The sequence below is a fragment of the Synchytrium microbalum genome (genome assembly GCF_006535985.1).
Source record: "Synchytrium microbalum strain JEL517 chromosome Unknown SmJEL517_scf0048, whole genome shotgun sequence".
NCBI classification, from domain to species: domain Eukaryota; kingdom Fungi; phylum Chytridiomycota; class Chytridiomycetes; order Synchytriales; family Synchytriaceae; genus Synchytrium; species Synchytrium microbalum.
The window spans coordinates 52,332-70,047 of record NW_022158397.1 but is presented as its reverse complement, the minus strand read 5'-3'; the positions used below and the strand labels follow the sequence as shown (position 1 = coordinate 70,047).

The window sequence follows — 17,716 nt, the reverse complement described above, 5'->3', positions numbered from 1 at the left end:
AAAATATATCCACAAGCATCTTGCATCACAAATTTGTTACAGATGTTGTCTATTCGAGATATGAACTCATGGCAAATTACATATTAGGCAAAAGAAAAAACAATTATGAGCGGACAGAGACATACTGGCTGTTTCAGCGCTTCCTAATCCCCACTTTGTAGCTAGACGACATCAACTGAAGCGTGATGAACGATCCCTTGTCGAGCGATTGTGTGGGATCGACATCAAACAGGTCATATCTCCGTATCAGATTTGCTAAGCATATTCGCATCTATTCATGAAACAAAAGCAAAAAGCGTTACCAAGTCTGTGGGCTCCTTGATGCCCTTGTCGGAGATCTTACCTCAGCGAATGCCATATTCTTGCCCTGACGAAAAAATCGGTAGGTCAATAATGTAACGAGATCATAATCAGCTTCACACTCTTACTCACTATACAATTCCTTGATCCCATCGAGAAAGGCACGTCTACGAAATCTCGGAGTTAGTGCAAGCTACGATATTGCGACTTATGGAAAAACTTACAAGCAGAACTATCAGTTTCAGACTGTCCTAAAAACCGTTCAGGTTTAAACGACTCTGGGTCTGGGTATAGCTCAGGGTCATGATGCATTGTTGCAGACGAAATTAATAGGCTTGTCCCCTTTGGGATTTCTATGTCAGAGAGAGTAGGCTGAGAAAAAAAACAATGGATTCAAGATAAAATACATGGCCCACCATATTCTCCCAGCATCATATCTTCTTCAGCTTGCCTCCACATCTAATACGAAACAAAGGTTGTGAGAATGCACATACCTCAGAAATCAACGCGATCTCACTGTGCTCTTACCGTTCCCGCCACTGTATTGATCCGCAGTGATTCAGAGCAGACGGCAGTGAGGTACGGACAATGCGTCTTAATGTACGAAGCACTACTAAAAGACTTGGCACCATCCTCGTACGTAACCGACATGATTTCCTCCACCAATTTCTGGTATACACGAGGATTCTTTAGCAGGAGAATGATTGTAAACGCCATTGTCTGTTTTGTGGTGAGGGAAAAAAAAGTTGACGTAAAATTCCAAGACAGTAAAGAATTTACAATTTCCCTCATCCGATTTCTTACATTAGATGTCGTATCACTCCCACCAGCAAGCACAACAAGACACTGCACAACAATATTGGAATCATCGAGCAAGGTACCATCACCCCAAACTCCTTCCGCAAGCTGGTGCAAGATATCTTGCCTCTTAACCTTCCCACTCCGCCGATCTTGAATTGACTCTTTCAAGATATCCGTCAGTCCGCGCGTAGCTTTATGAAGACGGTTCATGATTGGAATCCATGTTTGCCCTCTTGCAAATGAAATTGGCACTGTGCGTGTGGTTAGCCTGAACACATCTTCCAGCATGTCTGCGACATCCGACCGCTTGTCATTAATGCAATTGAATGACATTCCGAATGCAGTTTCGCCTAAAGGGGCGTTTTCAGAAGTTGTCGTGTCGTTTAAAAATCAAAGACACACCTATGATATCCAGCGAGACGAGGTGCATGTCTTGCCATATATCGACCGTCGCGGTGTCTGATCCTTCGAGTGCCTGGTCGTATTTTGCAAACAGGTCGTCCACGACCTTGTTCATATAAAACTCCAGCCCTTTAAGGTAGGTCAAGCCAAACGATGGTGACTAAAGATCCAACAAAGCGAGTCATTCCAAAGCGAATGAAAAAAAGAGCATATTAAAGATCTAACCATAATGTGTCTCAATTGCTTATGAAGATCCCGATCACCAGTCGTGAAAATGTTATCCGGAAACCCGTGAAAGCGAATTAATTGATAAAGAGGCGCCTTCTTGAGATCTCTGACAACCAGAATTTCACTATACAATTAATTAGCCATGCCAAACTGGGTACGAAGCTGTGTTCCAAACACCATTTTACCGAATCAGCTTTGGGTCGGCAACAGAGACAGTATTGGACAAGACTCTGACAATCCCGCTATCGTATTTTCGATGCACGGCAATAGCCCTCTTGTATTGTTGGCCGTTACCAAGAAGGGCATCGTGCAGCAATCCAAACACAATGTTTTCACCCTTGATCTTGTTTAATGGGGACCGAATGTGGTAGTAATAGTACCATCTGCAGAGCCTTAATACCATCAAAGATGCGATTGCAGGTATCGTCCAGAACTTGATAAGCTTGATCAGCTTGTCCATTTGGTAATTGGTTAAAATTATCTAAATGTGACTGATGCAGACTTAGCACATAGTTACGAATATCAAAGCTGACCAAAATCGTCTACATTATCGCTCACATTATTCGCAGGTGGCCGATCGATACTTGTTTTCATCTATGCCCACAATCTGACCTTTTGCTTAAACTTTTAGCCACCACTTAAGCCAGCAAAGACACGTGTTAACCGATTTGGAACTGTTCAAAACACGAAACAATTCTCTAAACTTGTAGAATTGGCATTGCTTAAATACTAACAGATTACATATATTGAACAAAGGGCATAGAGTTGTCACTGGATATCATATGTACAGAAAAAATGAAACAACTAGCAGTCTCAACTTTCACTTGCGTCTCCTGATACCAATCATGTACGTCGAGTTGACTAGCTGCAAGGTTATGAAACTGTCGGTTGCCAAAGATTGATTTGGGTCCACGTCGATAATTTCGTATCTCCTGAGGAAATTGGCCAGGCACACGCGCATCTACAGGCATATTCAGGGGCAAGGCGTAGTGAGAATGCAAAGCTGCCACTTATAATTGAAAATTGTTGAGATACCTCCGCGAGAGCAAAGTTTTTCCCTGGTTTAGTCAAGATCAGTAAGGTTCAAACAAAGATAAAAGTTGCTGTAGCAACCAACAATGTCAAAAATTCAAAGCGTACCTATACAATTTCGACTCCCGTGGCTAAACGGAAAGTCTTGAGAAAAAAGCGCCTTAGAGATCAAAGGACATCACTTGAAAAGGATGCAAAATTCTCAACACGTACAGGCTGGATATTTCTCAGATTCAGCAGCTTCTCCACCAGGCAAGAACCGTTCAGGCCTATACTCCTCTGGATTCTCCCAGAAATCCGGTGAGTGGTGAAGAGAGTATATTGCCACCAGAACGTCCGTCTTTGGGGGTATCACATATCCGCCTAGAACCGTCTCTTTGCTGGTTTCTCGAAGGATTGAGACTCCAGCCGGTTGCATCCTGAAATTAATATAAACGTAAAAATGCAAGAATAATGTCTAGACAACAGCAACAAGCAGTAGTTTTTACCTCATTGATTCCTTGATGACCGCATCCATATACGGTATCGACTTTACGATCGTGGCCGACGAAAGATATTTGCCCTTTAATGGCACTGACAGGATTTCCTTGACAAGGGTCTGGTATACGCGTGGATTTTTCAGTAGGTGTATGATGCAAAACGACATTGTCTAACAAGAGGATGCAAAGAAGTGAGCATAAACGCTTTGCACCGAAAAAACATCTTAAATAAGTTGTATTCACATTCGAGCTAGTGTCTGATCCAGCCGCTAAGAACAATATCGTGTGATCGACGATTTCCAGTTCCGTCAATGGCTGGCCATCATCTCCACGTGCGTCAAGGAGAGATTGTAAAATATCGACCCGCTTTTCCGTAGAGTTCATTCTCGTTTCAATCACTTTTGTCATCGAATTTTGAATTTTGAATTCAGCGTCACCCAGCCGGCGCATTGCCGGTATAAACTTGAATGGTCTCAAGAAAGCAAAGAAAGCCGTAACCGCCGCGTATCGGAAAATGTCTGCCATTGCTTCTACGATTTCCGATTTCCCAGATTTGACTAGTCCAAAAGATTGGCCAAAGGCCGTTTCTCTAATACGAGATGAGTGAGAAAAATGCGTCGACTGATTCTAGCGCTACGCATACCCAATGATCTCGGCAGTGAAGCAGTGCATATCCTTCCAAATATTCGTAACTCCAGTCCCGTCGCTACTTTGAGCAATCGCCTTGTCGAATTTCTCAAAAAGCCCGTCCAGGACCTTGAAGAAAAAGACTTCTAAACTGTCGATATACTTGATCCCAAACGATGGTGACATTATCTTTCTGATTTGCTTATGATATGCGGTGTCCCTCGTGTTGAACAAATCTATAAATGAATTCGTAAGGGTCAAAGATTGATGCGGTTGAGAGTAGATTTGTTCCGTCAAACTCCTTACTCTTGTCAGAGAATGAAGGTTTGAACAATTCGTACATCCAGCTCTTTGGCAAGTCCTGTTTCACTGCGACATCTCTAACCAAGGACAAAACATCAGCGAGGACCTTGACAATTGGTATTTACAAATCCTGCACTTACCTTGCGATTGCAGGATCAGCCACCGAAATGGTACGGTTTGATACGCGAATGATGCCTCCATATTTCTTGTGGTATCGATCAATAAGCATGAAATCGTCACCCTTCCCTTGTAATGCGCGTACAAAGGGATATATTGGTCCATAAATGGAATCTATTGACAATAACGAACAGAAATATCGAATTACGGCAGTCCAATGTTTTGCATGCGCAAATGCACTGCATCCAAAAATGTGTTTTTGATGACTTACGCAATGGCCCGCCTGGGATTTTTCGTAAGGGAGATATGAAGTGTCCATAAAACATATAGCAGATAAATCGGATAGCTAGATAACCGCTTAAGGCAGGAAGGGCCCAACGTGACAATGTGGACAACACGGTCATGTTGGTGGTATACGGAGCCACGGGAGAGAGTTAGCAGTACAAGATGACGAGAAGGAGCAGATCTAGGCAATACTCTACTCGTTTTGGTCAGTTCGGCCAATTAATTTCATCCACAGTCGTGACCTGCTTAAACTGGTTAAACAAGGACGCTGCCCAACCAACAGGCGGCCAATCTTGGAATTGTGCCCATCCATCTTCATCAACAAGCAAGGATCAGCTCGTTCCAACCTTCCAATTCACTGATCGCCTATAGCGACCATGCTGCAATCGCCATATCTTCGCTACCTCGCGTGGTTCATCGTCGCATACGGAGGTTATCGCTACCTGAAACGACTAGTCTTGATTTTTGCTAGTCCGTTAGCTAGATTGCCAGGTCCAAAGTAAGTACTGCTTCTTTGATGAGGTTGTAAACTGCGCGAGACATTGCGTTTGAGTGCCTTTTTGAACATTGCTGCACTCGACTTTTCTCTTGACCTATGCCAGCACATCGTTTACCCTCATACAAATAGATATCCATTCTTCTTGGGACCGCTCTCTCTGCTCGTCGATAAACGCTTTGCTCAACAAAAAGGATTCGAGATTCATGAAGAATGGCACCGTCAATACGACAGCAAGGTTATCCGCATTGGGCCTCAATCTGTATCCGTAAACGATGCTGCTCTCGTGCACGAGATCCTAGTCACAAAGGACTTGCCAAAATCTAAGATTTACGACCAGCTCGTTGCTCCTGGAAGAAAACACGATGTATTGACTGTACAGGACAAACACAACCACAAGTTTCTTCGACGATTCTTGTCCCCTGCCTTCTCAATCAAGTATTTGAATGGCCTTGAAAAGTATATGGCGGACTTGTTTCAGAAACTGGCTACAAAACTTGAAAGGCGGGCTAAAGAAAGTAGTAGCGGAGAGACTACCATAAATATTTGGAAGGAGACTAAAGCTTATTCTGTGGATGTGATAGGTATGTTGTTTAAATGTCATTTGGAAGCGACATGTATCAAATACAACTGAAGTTCTCAAATTGTAGGAGAGACAGCATTCGGAAATTCATTTGGAGCTGTTGAGACTGGCAAAGCACCAATTGTAGACATCTTGGAACGTGGATTACGAGGTAAGAAATTCAACGAGCGTCATTCATGAGGATGGGATTTATAACAAACTTTAACCATAGCCTTTGCAATAATCACAATCTTCCCATTCTTGAAATATATGCCATTTTTACCCATGATGAAGAAGGCGAAAGAAGGACAAGATACAATCAACGACTACATGACCAATCTCGTCAAGGAACGTCGTGATGGGACAGTTTATCGAGACGATATAATGCAAATCATGGTAATGCAAGAAAAGCGATAACATCCAGTAAAAGCGAATCAATCGAGTATGATTTAGATTTCTAATACTAACAAACCTCAATCACGTATTCCAGATTGACGGACTAGACCCAGACTCTGGTGAAAAGATGCAAGATCCTCTCATAATGCAAACCGCCATACTATTTATCAACGCCGGCTCTGATACCACTGGTGCTACTATGGCATATACTCTAATCGAGCTAGTTAGAAACCCAGAATGCTTAGCCAAAGTGGAAGCTGAAGTATTGGCTGTACCCGTTGATCCAACCACTGGTCTTATAACCGCATCAACAGCAAAAGGTTTTACTTATCTGAACTCCTGCATAAATGAGACGTTGAGGCTGGCCCCTGTAGCTACTGGAGTTATACGAAGTACTAGAGACCAAGAAGTTACACTGTCAGATGGTACATTCTTGCCCAAGGAAACCGATATTATGATACCGGTAAGCCGAATTCGGTTGTCAAGACTGATCATGTTTGGAGAGATTTGTTTTTGGCTAACTTGCAAAAACCTTTATAGATCTGGGCTATCCATCGCGGTTCGATTTGGGACGAACCAGACCGCTTCAACCCTGACCGATTCACGAAACTAGCAGAGGAAGGAGTAACCAATGGGGATGCAAACAACTGGACTTGGAGTCTGATTCCCTTTTCATCAGGAAGCCGCAACTGTGTTGGGAAACAATTCGCAAACATGGAAATGTTGCTCTTTTTATCCAACTTTATCCGGTCCTTTGAGATTCGAGATGCAAACCCAAGTCAAAGTACTGAGAAGGCTGCGTTTGTTACTCTGACTTTGGTAAGTGTAGGCTGTTATTTACTTTTGCGGACTCGTTTGCTGATTGCTTATTACTAGGTCACATCAAAGTATGAGATAACTGTCAAGCCTCGAGCTCTCTAGTCCAGTCTCTAGTATTGGGATTTATGTTTTGTCTGTATTGAAATAGTTTGGGCCTTCACATTGTCTGCAATAGAAATTATACTGATAGAAGTTTTATCGATCGCCCATCGGGAATGAAGTCTACGCGACTTGGAAGTAACAACTCACGTTTGGAAGGCTTCTTTGTCTGTACTAGTAAGCTGTTACTCTCTTCAATGTGCCTGCTTGCAGTTTGCACGACTTCACTTGGAAAGACAGCTTCACAAACATAGGTTCCTAGCACTTAAGATTTAAAACATGAGCAAGCCATTCATCACTTTGTACACAGTAAGCATCAATCGTTCTTGTCTCTTCATTGGTTGTTCGAGTGAAAAATACGTGATGAGTAAAATCACGAATTGGCTTAAGGCTCGAATACTACCTATTGATGGTACTGCTTTTCTTCGTACAGGCTGGAACTCCCAACGGCTGGAAGGCTAGTATCGCCTTGGAGGAAATAGGCACGTTCCTCCTCTCTCGCAACGTTTGATCAACATTGGTTGTTGACTGGATTTGAAATTCCCAACTTTAGGCTTACCATACAAGACCCACAATGTTCAAATGCAAAAGAATGAACAAAAGACTGAATGGTTTACTAAAATCAATCCCAACGGGCGCATTCCAGCTAGTAGGTTTTTGTCGCCCAAAAGATGTTTGGATGGTTGTGTCATTCTGACGCCTTTTATTGATATTTCTTTATAGTGGTGGATCACAGCAAGGGCGGCAAGGATGGATTTGCCGTCTTTGAATCTGGTGCAATCTTACTGTATGTGTCTGTTGCCACGTGTCGGTAGCAGTGTATGTCGCTAAACCATGTTTTTTTCCAGATACCTTGCTGAGCACTATGATCCAAAACATATCTTATTACCAGCAGACCCTTTGAAGCGCAGTCAAGGTTTGCTACCTGTCGCACTTATTGACTTTGCTTTTCACGTGCATATGCCGAACAACTAACTTTCTACTAACAATTCAGCTATTCAATGGATTATGTGGCAAATGGGCGGTCTTGGACCCATGCAAGGTAAGCGCACATATGCCAGAGAATGGTTGTCGAGAGTTTTGAAACGCATCCACTTTGGTTGTAACATCGTAGATACTAATCCCACAACTCTGCTTTTCAGGTCAAGCCAATCACTTTTCGGCAAGTGTCTTCTTGATGCGTTGTTCAAACCCTGGCAAAAAACTACTTAACTTAACTCTGATTGCCATTTTCTAGCGATACGCTCCAGAAAAGGTATTCAATACTCGTACTAAACACTCACAGACATCATGATACTGACATCCCATATTAACATTTCAATCACAGATTCCATATGCCATCAAGAGATACCAAGATGAAACCAGACGACTCTACCAAGTTTTGGACACCCACTTGAAAGAGACCGGCAACGAATACATTGTTGGAGAGTTCAGCGCTGCTGATATCATCAATATTGGCTGGATTGGTAATAACACTGCCGTGTTTATGGAATAAATCTTTGCAACATAATTGACTTTATGTGCTACTTTTTTCGTAGGTCTTCATGATTGGGCTGGCGTTTCGTTAGATGGCTTGCAACATTTACAAAAATGGGTACGCATCTCCATTTTTTTAGTTTCGTTTGGCTAGAGGCTCAAAAATCGTTCATTCAGATGGATCGAATGCTTCAAAGACCCGCTACGCGTAAGGGGTTGGATGTGCCGGGAAAGAATCCAATGATCCATGGGCAGACTCAAGAAGAGCTCAAGAAACGTGAGGAAGGGGGTCGTGCCTTGATTGCTCAACAGTTGAAGGAGATTGAAGAGAAGAAGAAGCAGAGTAAATTGTAGTTTGAAGTCGTGTGTCTCAAGAATGTTGAAGATATGATATCAAGAATTTCAAGAAGTCAAGAAGAATTCGGCATTTGCTTAAGCGGTCGGTCCACGGTTTCTTGCAAGCACATTATTATAAATTTCAATCAGTTTCATATTTTGTTTGCGCTGCGTTGCTCGTACCCCAAAATGTCCAAAACCTTAGAAATCACGTTTCGTAGAATGCCGCACCATCCTATAGCCTATATATAGCCTTAAGACGGACAAAGTAGCAGAGTGCAAATTGCTCGCAAATTTCAGACCAATGACCCCTGCACGTGCCGGCCTGAGGCTCATCTGCGAGCGGAGTCTTAGGACTTTGTGAAGATTCTTTTTTGTTTTGCGGGTTTCAACACTACTTCCAAAAACAAGTCGACCACACTTGTCAAGTACTTCTTGCATCCTCTCAGCACGGCTGCGATGTCTCTTCCCGATCCCCCAAAGATTGTCGCCACGGTTTCATTGCCAGCTACCATCCTAGACGAAAAGCATCTGTCGTCGAGAAGGAGACCGAGATGGTTAATACCAGTTATTTCGCTAGTAGTCCTTATTGTCGTGATAATGATTGTGGTGTTGGCTCTCTTTATTGGTAAAAAGAATGACAGCAGTAGCAGCACCAACAGGTAACGTGCCTACATCTTTTGTTTTACGCAATTTGAAAAGGTGTGATTGTGACAGATCATGTTTTCTAATCGATGTAATTTTAATAGTAATTCAAGCTGTGCGGTTGACGGGAGCGCTTTCGCTAATGGAACTTGTGCTGAAGCAATGGTATTCAAGAAGCAGCTCTTCTTTGGCGATGGAATGAAGCTGATTTTCATTTCATCTAGAACGCGAATAACACCAGAAGCTTCCCAGCCTGTCAACCAGTTTGTTCCTGCAGAACAATTGATGTTGGTGGAAATTGGGTTTACAGGCAAGCAATGAATCGGTGTTTGGATTCGTTGGAGCAAACCCTCAAAAAACTGTTTTGCAGGCAAGGAAACGCCTTATACAAGAACGGGTCGCTGTTTCGGTTTGTCGGAGTCAACTTTCAAAACATGGTGACGGCTGTTCGTAAGTAACACTCTACACGTTGTGAATTTTGAGCAACGTTTTTTTGTGCCACGCTAACGTTAACTCTTGATCTTTAACTCTTAATCAAACAGAGATCCCAAATCTGGGAGTTGGAGGAGGAAACTGCCACGACGGGTTGACTCAACCGATCAACTTTCCAACTGTGCGTGTTTGCAGTTTTGACAGACTCGCAATTCATCTTCTCACAACGGCAATCTTCTCTGTTCCTTAGGAAGACGAGCAGCGAGACGGCATACAGGCAGTCAGCATGTTTAATGGATCTGTAATCCGAACACACCCATTCTCAATATGGGACTCAAGTGGTTGTGCAGGACCCGTGCTTCCCATGCACGCATATCAGGTATACAATAGCTCATCACAACGTTTTGTTGTTCATTCTCTAACTATACTTTAACAGGGTCCTGGAAAATACAGTGAAGAGTACTTTATCGTCATGGACAGATCCATCGCTATTGCCCAAGAGTACGACGTGAAGCTGTGGTTTCAGTTTATTGACAATTGGGCATGGATTGGTGGAATACTTGCTTTTACGAGTACGTCAGTCATGCATCCTCTTGTCGCAATTCATGAAAATGATTTCTGAGTTGTTTTTGCCTCACAGATTTTCGTGTTGCAACAACCGACGATACAGTCTTCTACTCGAATCCACTTGTAATACAAGACTTCAAAAACTTTGTCGAATTTACTTTGACAAGAGTGAATACCATCACGGGTATCCAATATCGTGACGATCCAACAATCATTGGATGGTCGCTTGGAAACGAATTGGGCGGGCATTCCAGCAGCTATAATACGACATGGGCAAAAGACATGTTTCTATATGTGAAATCGTTAGACGTAAGCTGGTGACCAGAATCGAAAATTTCATAATTTGTTTCACGAATAATTCTTTTTTTTTCTTCTTTGTGATAGCCAAACCATCTCATATTCGACGGCAGCATCAACACCGACTCCTACATCTCAGTCGGCGCCGGAACCGGCCTCACAAAGTGGGACTATCTCAAACAACAAAGCATATTGAACGATACATGCCTGGACGTTCTCAACAATCACTACTACAACCCTGTCTCAGCAACCGATTTCGTCGCGCGGGTTGCATCTGATACTAATCATACAATCGCAGCCAACAAGCCGTTCGTGATTGACGAGTTTGGCGTTTGGTCTACTGCCGCAACGACCGGATGGGTTCGGAATTACTTGGCTGCTGTTGTTGCTAATCCCGCGGTCTCTGGAACGTTGTTGTGGGCTCTTGTTGCACATTCACGCTTTGGAGGTAAGTGGTTGTGGTTTACTTGCGCACCTCAAATACATCGCAATTTATACAATCTAATTTTTTATCGCTAGGATGGGGTAATTGCGCTAAAAAAATCGAAATTTCCATGTATTTATTAAATCCATCCTAACTCTCTCTCTCTCTCAACCTAGACTCTCACATCCAAGTCCTCGGGGCTCCATACATGAGCTACCACTTCCCGGGGTTCTCCACAACATCACCAGCAAACAGCACCGTCTCAGCCTTTGACGAATTCTTTGTAGTCTCAAACATGATACTGGCAGCACGAGAAATTCAGAGTATACCTACCAACACAAGCATTCCTGTACCGCCACCACCAAAGATAATATCGACTGCTACACCGAGGAATTTGACGTGGTTTGGGTCTGCTATGGCTGTAAGCATTAGGAGATGACACAGTCGTTTTTTTGCAGACGTTTTGCGCAAAAACACGCCAACACAACGAATTCACACCCACGTTCCTTCTCCAACAAAACAGAGAACCTATCAAATATGGACATCACTAGACAACACCACATTCACATTACTGAAGGCCGATGTATATGATATTCGAGCAGCTGGCTCGACACTTTATAGCGACACGACTCCATGCACGGCAGGTACCAAGAAATACTACAAGTTTATAGGTTGCAGTTCGGGAGGTTGCTCTGTTGCCTCAGATGTGCTACCTACTGTATGCTAGAGGAACAACGGTGTTTGACTGCTCGACTCATGCACATAAAAACATGCAAACACGCTTTTTTTGTGCCGACTCGTCTAATCTCCCCTTGTTGATTCAACATGTATCTTGTATAATATTATTCATAGTCTACTCATACGCATACAAATACACATAGATTGTTAATGTCCAACTAACATGCACCCTTGTCAAAGAGTAAACCGCGTTATTGCAAACAGGCACACCACACTTTTCGTTGGTTTGCGATGGACAACATGTATTTTTCGCTTTACAAGTAAAATTTTCAGGCTTTTCTCTATACATACAAAAAACGAAGTTTATATGGGGATTGCATGTGTTGGTGTGGTATTTAACGCCTCATTCCTCGCATTGCGGGTCTTCCACGTCCTCGGCCTCTCATTGGTGGTCCTTGAGAGGGCTTTTCGCTCTGTTAAAGAATCAGGATGGTTTCAGTATCAACCGCAAAAAAGGAACACAGTTCCCGTCAATGGACAAAAGATAAAATCATGTCCTTTACCTCTTTGTTCTTGATGGTTTCATCAACACTCAAGATCAAACATGCAGCTTCTGTAGCAGCGGACAGCATGTTGGTCTTGACAAGTGCTGGCTCCCAAACAAAAGTCGAAAAGTTGTCGGCAATTGATTCAGAGGCCATGTCGACACCAAACCAAGTTCCACCTATATAACAAGGTGCAAGTCAGTTCAACCCGCGCGCAGTTGGCAAAGGACAAAAATGAAGATTCGAAACAGTTCATGAATACAAGATCACACTACATATTACAACAGAACCACAAAAACTTATGCATACCTTGAGCATGCTTTTGACGAAGCTTGTTAAGGATATCTGTAGCATCAAACCCTGCATTGTCACAGAGTTGTCGTGGAATGACTTCTAGAGCTTTAGCAAAAGCAGCAATTATCATTTGTTGCTTGCCCTCGACGGTACGGGAGTAGTCACGGAGATATTTAGACAATTCCATCTAAGGATATGATGGACGGTTGAGCAAGACAGCACAACAAAATAACTGGAGCGATTACGCCAAGACAAAAATAAAAGGAATGTACGAACCTCAGCGGCACCACCACCAGCGACAACAGACTTGTTTTTGATAGCACGACGAACAATCATTATGGCATCGTGGAGAGATCTTTCCACTTCGGCAATGAATTGTTCTGCACCACCACGCAAGACCAATGTACAAGTCTTGGCATGAGGACAGCCCTGGAAGAGATTGTATCGTTCACCACCGATTTGCTTTTCTTCAAAAAAGTCACATCGACCAAGGTGTTCTGGTTTAATATCATTTACAGACGTTTGAGTTGAACCACCAGCAGCTTTGATGACACGCATCAAATCTTCCGATGGAACACGTCCAGCACAAAAGATGTCACGGTCGGCAAAGTATTGAGTAGCTAGATCACCAATAGCTAGTTTTGACAAGACTACTTTGGCACCTGTGGCTACAATCTTTTCCAACTTTTCATAAATAATGCTCCATTCAGCATCAACAATAGCTTGGTATTCCTAGTGAGATTGAACAATTTAGACCGAAGAAGGAAAAGTACGACGCACAAAAACAAGAAATCTTCATGGTGGCCTACATCTTTCAACGTACCTTGACATCCTCAATACGGACTTCAGCATTGTCCTTCTCAGCCTTCAATTCCAATTCGACATTCAAAGACAAGATTAATGGATCCTTGAAGCTCTTTGGTTGTTGTTCAAAGCCGGCATATGCAAAAGTCTTTTTGAATGCAACACCATCGATAAAGAGGGAATCCTGCATACCACCACCAGGCACTTTCTTTACACCAATCATGCGTTCATTCAGATCGTCCTGGTCTAGATGTAGGACGGCATCGACAACCATTTTGGTGAAGAATTCTTTATGTGAATGGATCAGCTTGGATGACATTGCTGTGGCAGCACACTTTTCTAGCAAGTCTCGGAATTCTCTGTGATGCAAGAAATCTGTTAGGTTCGCGCTTGGTTTCAACAAAGAAAAACGAGCACGACAGAGATCAAGGATAGCATACACTTCATTCGTTCGTTCTACAGTTACAGCGAGTTCCTTGATTTTAGTGACAGCCTGTAAAAGATGAGGAGTGTGAGACAGATGGCGTGCTATGGGTTGGAACATGCATAAAATAGCGAAAGAAACATTCTGGCCAATGCCTTACCAAAGTAGAAGCACGTCTGAAGCCCTTGATGATGACTTGAGGGGCAACACCTTCTTCAACATAGTTTTTCACTTCTTTTAATAATTCAGCAGCGAATAATGTGACACTGGTTGTTCCATCACCGACCTATGTTTGGAATGAATGTTAGAATCGACCATTTGACATATGTGCAATCCTAATAATATTATGTATATATGTATCCTCTTAACAATATGGATGTCTTACTTCAGCATCTTGAGCACGGGAGATGTCCACCAATGCCTTACCAGCAGGATGTACGATATCCAACAATCTGAGGATTGTTGCACCGTCATTGGAGATGGTGACTGAGCCTGTATGTTGTATGATATTGTTGGTTATTACATGTGATTGTGTGATATGGTTTGCACAGTTGTGGATGTTTGAGGTGTTAAATATGCAAAGTCATGAACTGCGCAAGATGTATGCAGAATGTACCTTTGTTGTCGACGATGAGTTTGTCCATTCCACGAGGACCCAGAGTAGTTCTGATGGCATCAGCGACGGCCATGCAAGCGTTTATGTTTGATAGTAATTGACCTCTTCCTTGGGATGTATCAGTTCCATCCTTCAAGATGATGATTTGTGGTTGCTAATGGGAAAGACAAGGATGACATTAGCCCATATAATATAATACATATTTAACAATATTAGAGTTGATTCTCTTTTGGATTGCATGAAAGGGGAGTCTTGGTACTTGCCATCATTCCGTTCATTTTGGCAAATTATATATCCTCGTCAAAAGAGAAGAGGAGAGATGAGGCTAATGTAAATATATATAATATAATATGGGACCCAGTAAACGCCGCTATGATCTGTCTGGATGATGGGTCGTCGATGAGTTAACTGCCAATAGCAACTGTGGTCAAGAATGCAGGAAATGAAAAAGATGAAAGCAGCTCAAGAGCACTGAAGGGACACAAGGAGAACAAGCGAATAGGACTATATTTGGTGTCAAATCGCGTATAAAGAGGATACATTGAAAAGGAGTTGGTTTCTGCTGCACAGTCACGTCCTGTGATGTTTTGATTTTGCTAAAGAGCTCGTTGGAATAGACTGAACGGTACGTTGAGAGACCTCAGAAGCACATTCTACGCGTAATCGCGCTTAAAAACATTCATCCACGCTCAAACAATTACAGATGGATCTCGCTGCTGCTTACGAATTTCACTCTTGTTCTAGAATCGACACCAACAACTCGGAGCGCGGAGGACTTTTCGTCGCACTCTCTATATCGAACCGTGGGCCTGCATATACACGAAAACATGTCGTCTATCTCGTCGCAAACCAAGACCAACAAGCCTCAAAAACTGGCCAGAGATTTCTCGAGTTTCCTCGCCGACAATGGTACCAATCACTAAAATGTGTTACAATTTTGTTATATTGATGCCGACCTAATTATTCAATCTGCAATCTAGTTAGAGCTCGAGAACGAACTGGGCTAAAGATGTATTACAAGTGAGTTTGAGGTTGATCAAGGAATTGTGGCCGTTTGCCACATTGGCAGCATGGACAGAATTGTGGTCATCATTGATTTCTTGCTTAATTGTATTCATTGGTGCTGGCAAACACTTGAAATGTCTCGAGGTGCTGATGATCCACACTTGCGTCAAGTTGGCTGACTGATCTTTCATCAGTCCCTCTTGGCTGATGTACCCTCACGGTAAACGCTCAACCCTCTTCTCTTATCTTTTCAAAGGTACCTTACGACTCCTGGAATAGTCTCGTTAGGAGGTTGGTAACGTTGGAATCTCTTGAACTTGTGGCCATACAGTTACTCATTTAGAACTTGATGTTCTAGGTGGTTTTCCTCCCGTGAACGTCTTCCCGTTCAAGTCTACCTCATGGACTGTCCAAAACGCTGCTACATCTGGAAATGCATCAACCTTTCAGATCCCAGCACAAAACAGTCGTGGCGCACTGGGTCTCGAAAAGGCCCTACAATACGGAAACTCGGACGGCCATCCCGAACTATTGGCTGTATTGCAAGCTCACGTTGCCAAGTTTTTGAGACCTCAATACGACGATTATCGTGTTATTGTCACAAGGTGAAATTTGGAAATGTTTCAAACTTCATCGATAAAGAGACGTTGTGTTTTTTTTTCTCGGATCTAAGCCAACCGTCGAAACAATAGTGGATCCATCAACGGCAACATGATGGCGTTCTCGATTCTCGGCAACAAGGGCGACTATTTCCTGGTCGAAGAATACACCTTCTCGGCTTCTCTCGAACAAATCAGAGTATGTGGAGTAACACCTCTGCCAGTGAAGTGCGATGCTGAGGGAATGGTCCCCGAAGACATTATCAAAGTAACTCGAGAGGCTAGAGCACAGGGTAAAATCGTCAAGGCTGTTTATACCATCCCAACAGGTGAGCGCAAAAGGTAGTTGCTGGGCAAATCTTGAATGAATGATTGATCAATAGTATACTTTTCGCGTACCCAATGTTCCTCTCTAGCACAAAATCCACTTGGTACGAGCATGGGCATCGAGCGGAGGAAGGCATTCTTGCAAGCGTGTAAGACATTGGATATCATGATCATAGAGGTGAATCTTCTATTGTCGTTTCTCCATTGGCTCGTTGTTCGTTCTTCAATTTTCAACCTCTCATTCACCAGGACGACCCATACCAAGCCCTCGAGCTTCCCGCCTTCACCCCAACCGACGCCACCACCCCCGACTCACTCCTCGAATCAACCTACACGCACCCCGGCCTCTACGGCCTGCGCCCACCAATCCTATCCTTTGACGACGAGGGCCGCATAATCTACCTCTACACATTCTCCAAGATATTCGCACCGGGCATCCGTCTCGGATTCGCAGTAGCCAACAAACAGTTTGCGGAAAAGATGGTTATGGTGGGCGAGCAGCATAGTTCTCCGAACGGGATCTCGCAGGCAATTGTTACGAAACTGTTGACTGAGTGGGGGAGTGAGGGGTTGCATGTGCATATGCAGGGCTTGCAGAGGTTTTATACGCATAAGAGGAATGTGGTTGTGAAAGCTGCGTTGGCTGCTTTTGCACCGCGACGGGCGGGGGATGGGGCTTGTGCAGAGTTTGTTATACCTTCTGGAGGTATGTGTATGGAAATACTTGGATGTTTGAATGGCCATTCAAAAGTGGGTAGCTTTACCTTCGTCGGTTTTTCTCCAGGCATGTTCGTATGGCTCAAGGTAAATTTGCCACCAAATGCACCACCAGGCACACTCTGGAAACTCTTTGAACTAGCCTGTAAACGTGGCGTGATGGTTGTTCCTGATTTGAATTCGCGTCTGGGGGAAAGGAAAAACAAGCTGATGCGCCGTATTTCAGAGCCTCGTTCTGTAAGTCTTCCATTGGTTTCGCCACTGATTACAGTGCTCCTTTTGCATTCTGGTAATTGACTTTCGGTCCATAGCCTTTGCACCTGACGAAAAATTAATTAAAGGCATGACAATCTTTGGTGACGCATGCCGTGAATTTGGATGTGGCACCAGCACTTTAATGTTTCCTAAACTATAATATTGCGGTGAATTAAATGAATGACTTCATGTGAAAAAGGTACTTCGGTTCTTTGATATTGCTCGAGCGACACGACCATCACATATCTCGATAACTACAAGCTATATTTGCGTAACAAAAAATGGTTTATGACAACGACACGTCCAAACCATGAGTGTTTTTCCTTCTT

The 17,716-nt window shown here is 43.3% G+C and overlaps 3 protein-coding genes across 3 annotated transcripts; 2 read left to right on the top strand and 1 right to left on the bottom strand.

Moving 5' to 3' along the window:
* Positions 1–4,951: 4,951 nt before the first annotated feature.
* SmJEL517_g05368 (uncharacterized protein) lies at positions 4,952–8,776 on the top strand (the record flags this gene model as incomplete). Its single annotated transcript, XM_031171294.1, has 16 exons — positions 4,952–5,073; positions 5,203–5,654; positions 5,721–5,804; positions 5,865–6,028; positions 6,123–6,491; positions 6,569–6,847; positions 7,380–7,407; positions 7,500–7,595; positions 7,670–7,733; positions 7,795–7,862; positions 7,941–7,988; positions 8,089–8,114; positions 8,184–8,201; positions 8,274–8,412; positions 8,485–8,540; positions 8,600–8,776. 16 exons carry the CDS (start codon positions 4,952–4,954, stop codon positions 8,774–8,776), a joined length of 2,190 nt encoding a protein of 729 aa, XP_031022703.1.
* Positions 8,777–12,196: 3,420 nt separating this feature from the next.
* Positions 12,197–14,557, bottom strand: SmJEL517_g05367 (uncharacterized protein; the record flags this gene model as incomplete). The annotated part of the gene is made up of 9 exons (XM_031171293.1): positions 12,197–12,274; positions 12,365–12,525; positions 12,656–12,827; positions 12,917–13,372; positions 13,464–13,803; positions 13,885–13,937; positions 14,029–14,154; positions 14,254–14,360; positions 14,485–14,557. The coding sequence occupies 9 exons, from the start codon at positions 14,555–14,557 to the stop codon at positions 12,197–12,199; spliced, it is 1,566 nt and encodes a 521-aa protein (XP_031022710.1).
* Positions 14,558–15,311: 754 nt separating this feature from the next.
* Positions 15,312–17,547, top strand: SmJEL517_g05366 (uncharacterized protein; the record flags this gene model as incomplete). Its single annotated transcript, XM_031171292.1, has 9 exons — positions 15,312–15,393; positions 15,465–15,504; positions 15,746–15,780; positions 15,848–16,094; positions 16,182–16,417; positions 16,505–16,593; positions 16,665–17,121; positions 17,200–17,277; positions 17,444–17,547. 9 exons carry the CDS (start codon positions 15,312–15,314, stop codon positions 17,545–17,547), a joined length of 1,368 nt encoding a protein of 455 aa, XP_031022711.1.
* Positions 17,548–17,716: the final 169 nt, after the last annotated feature.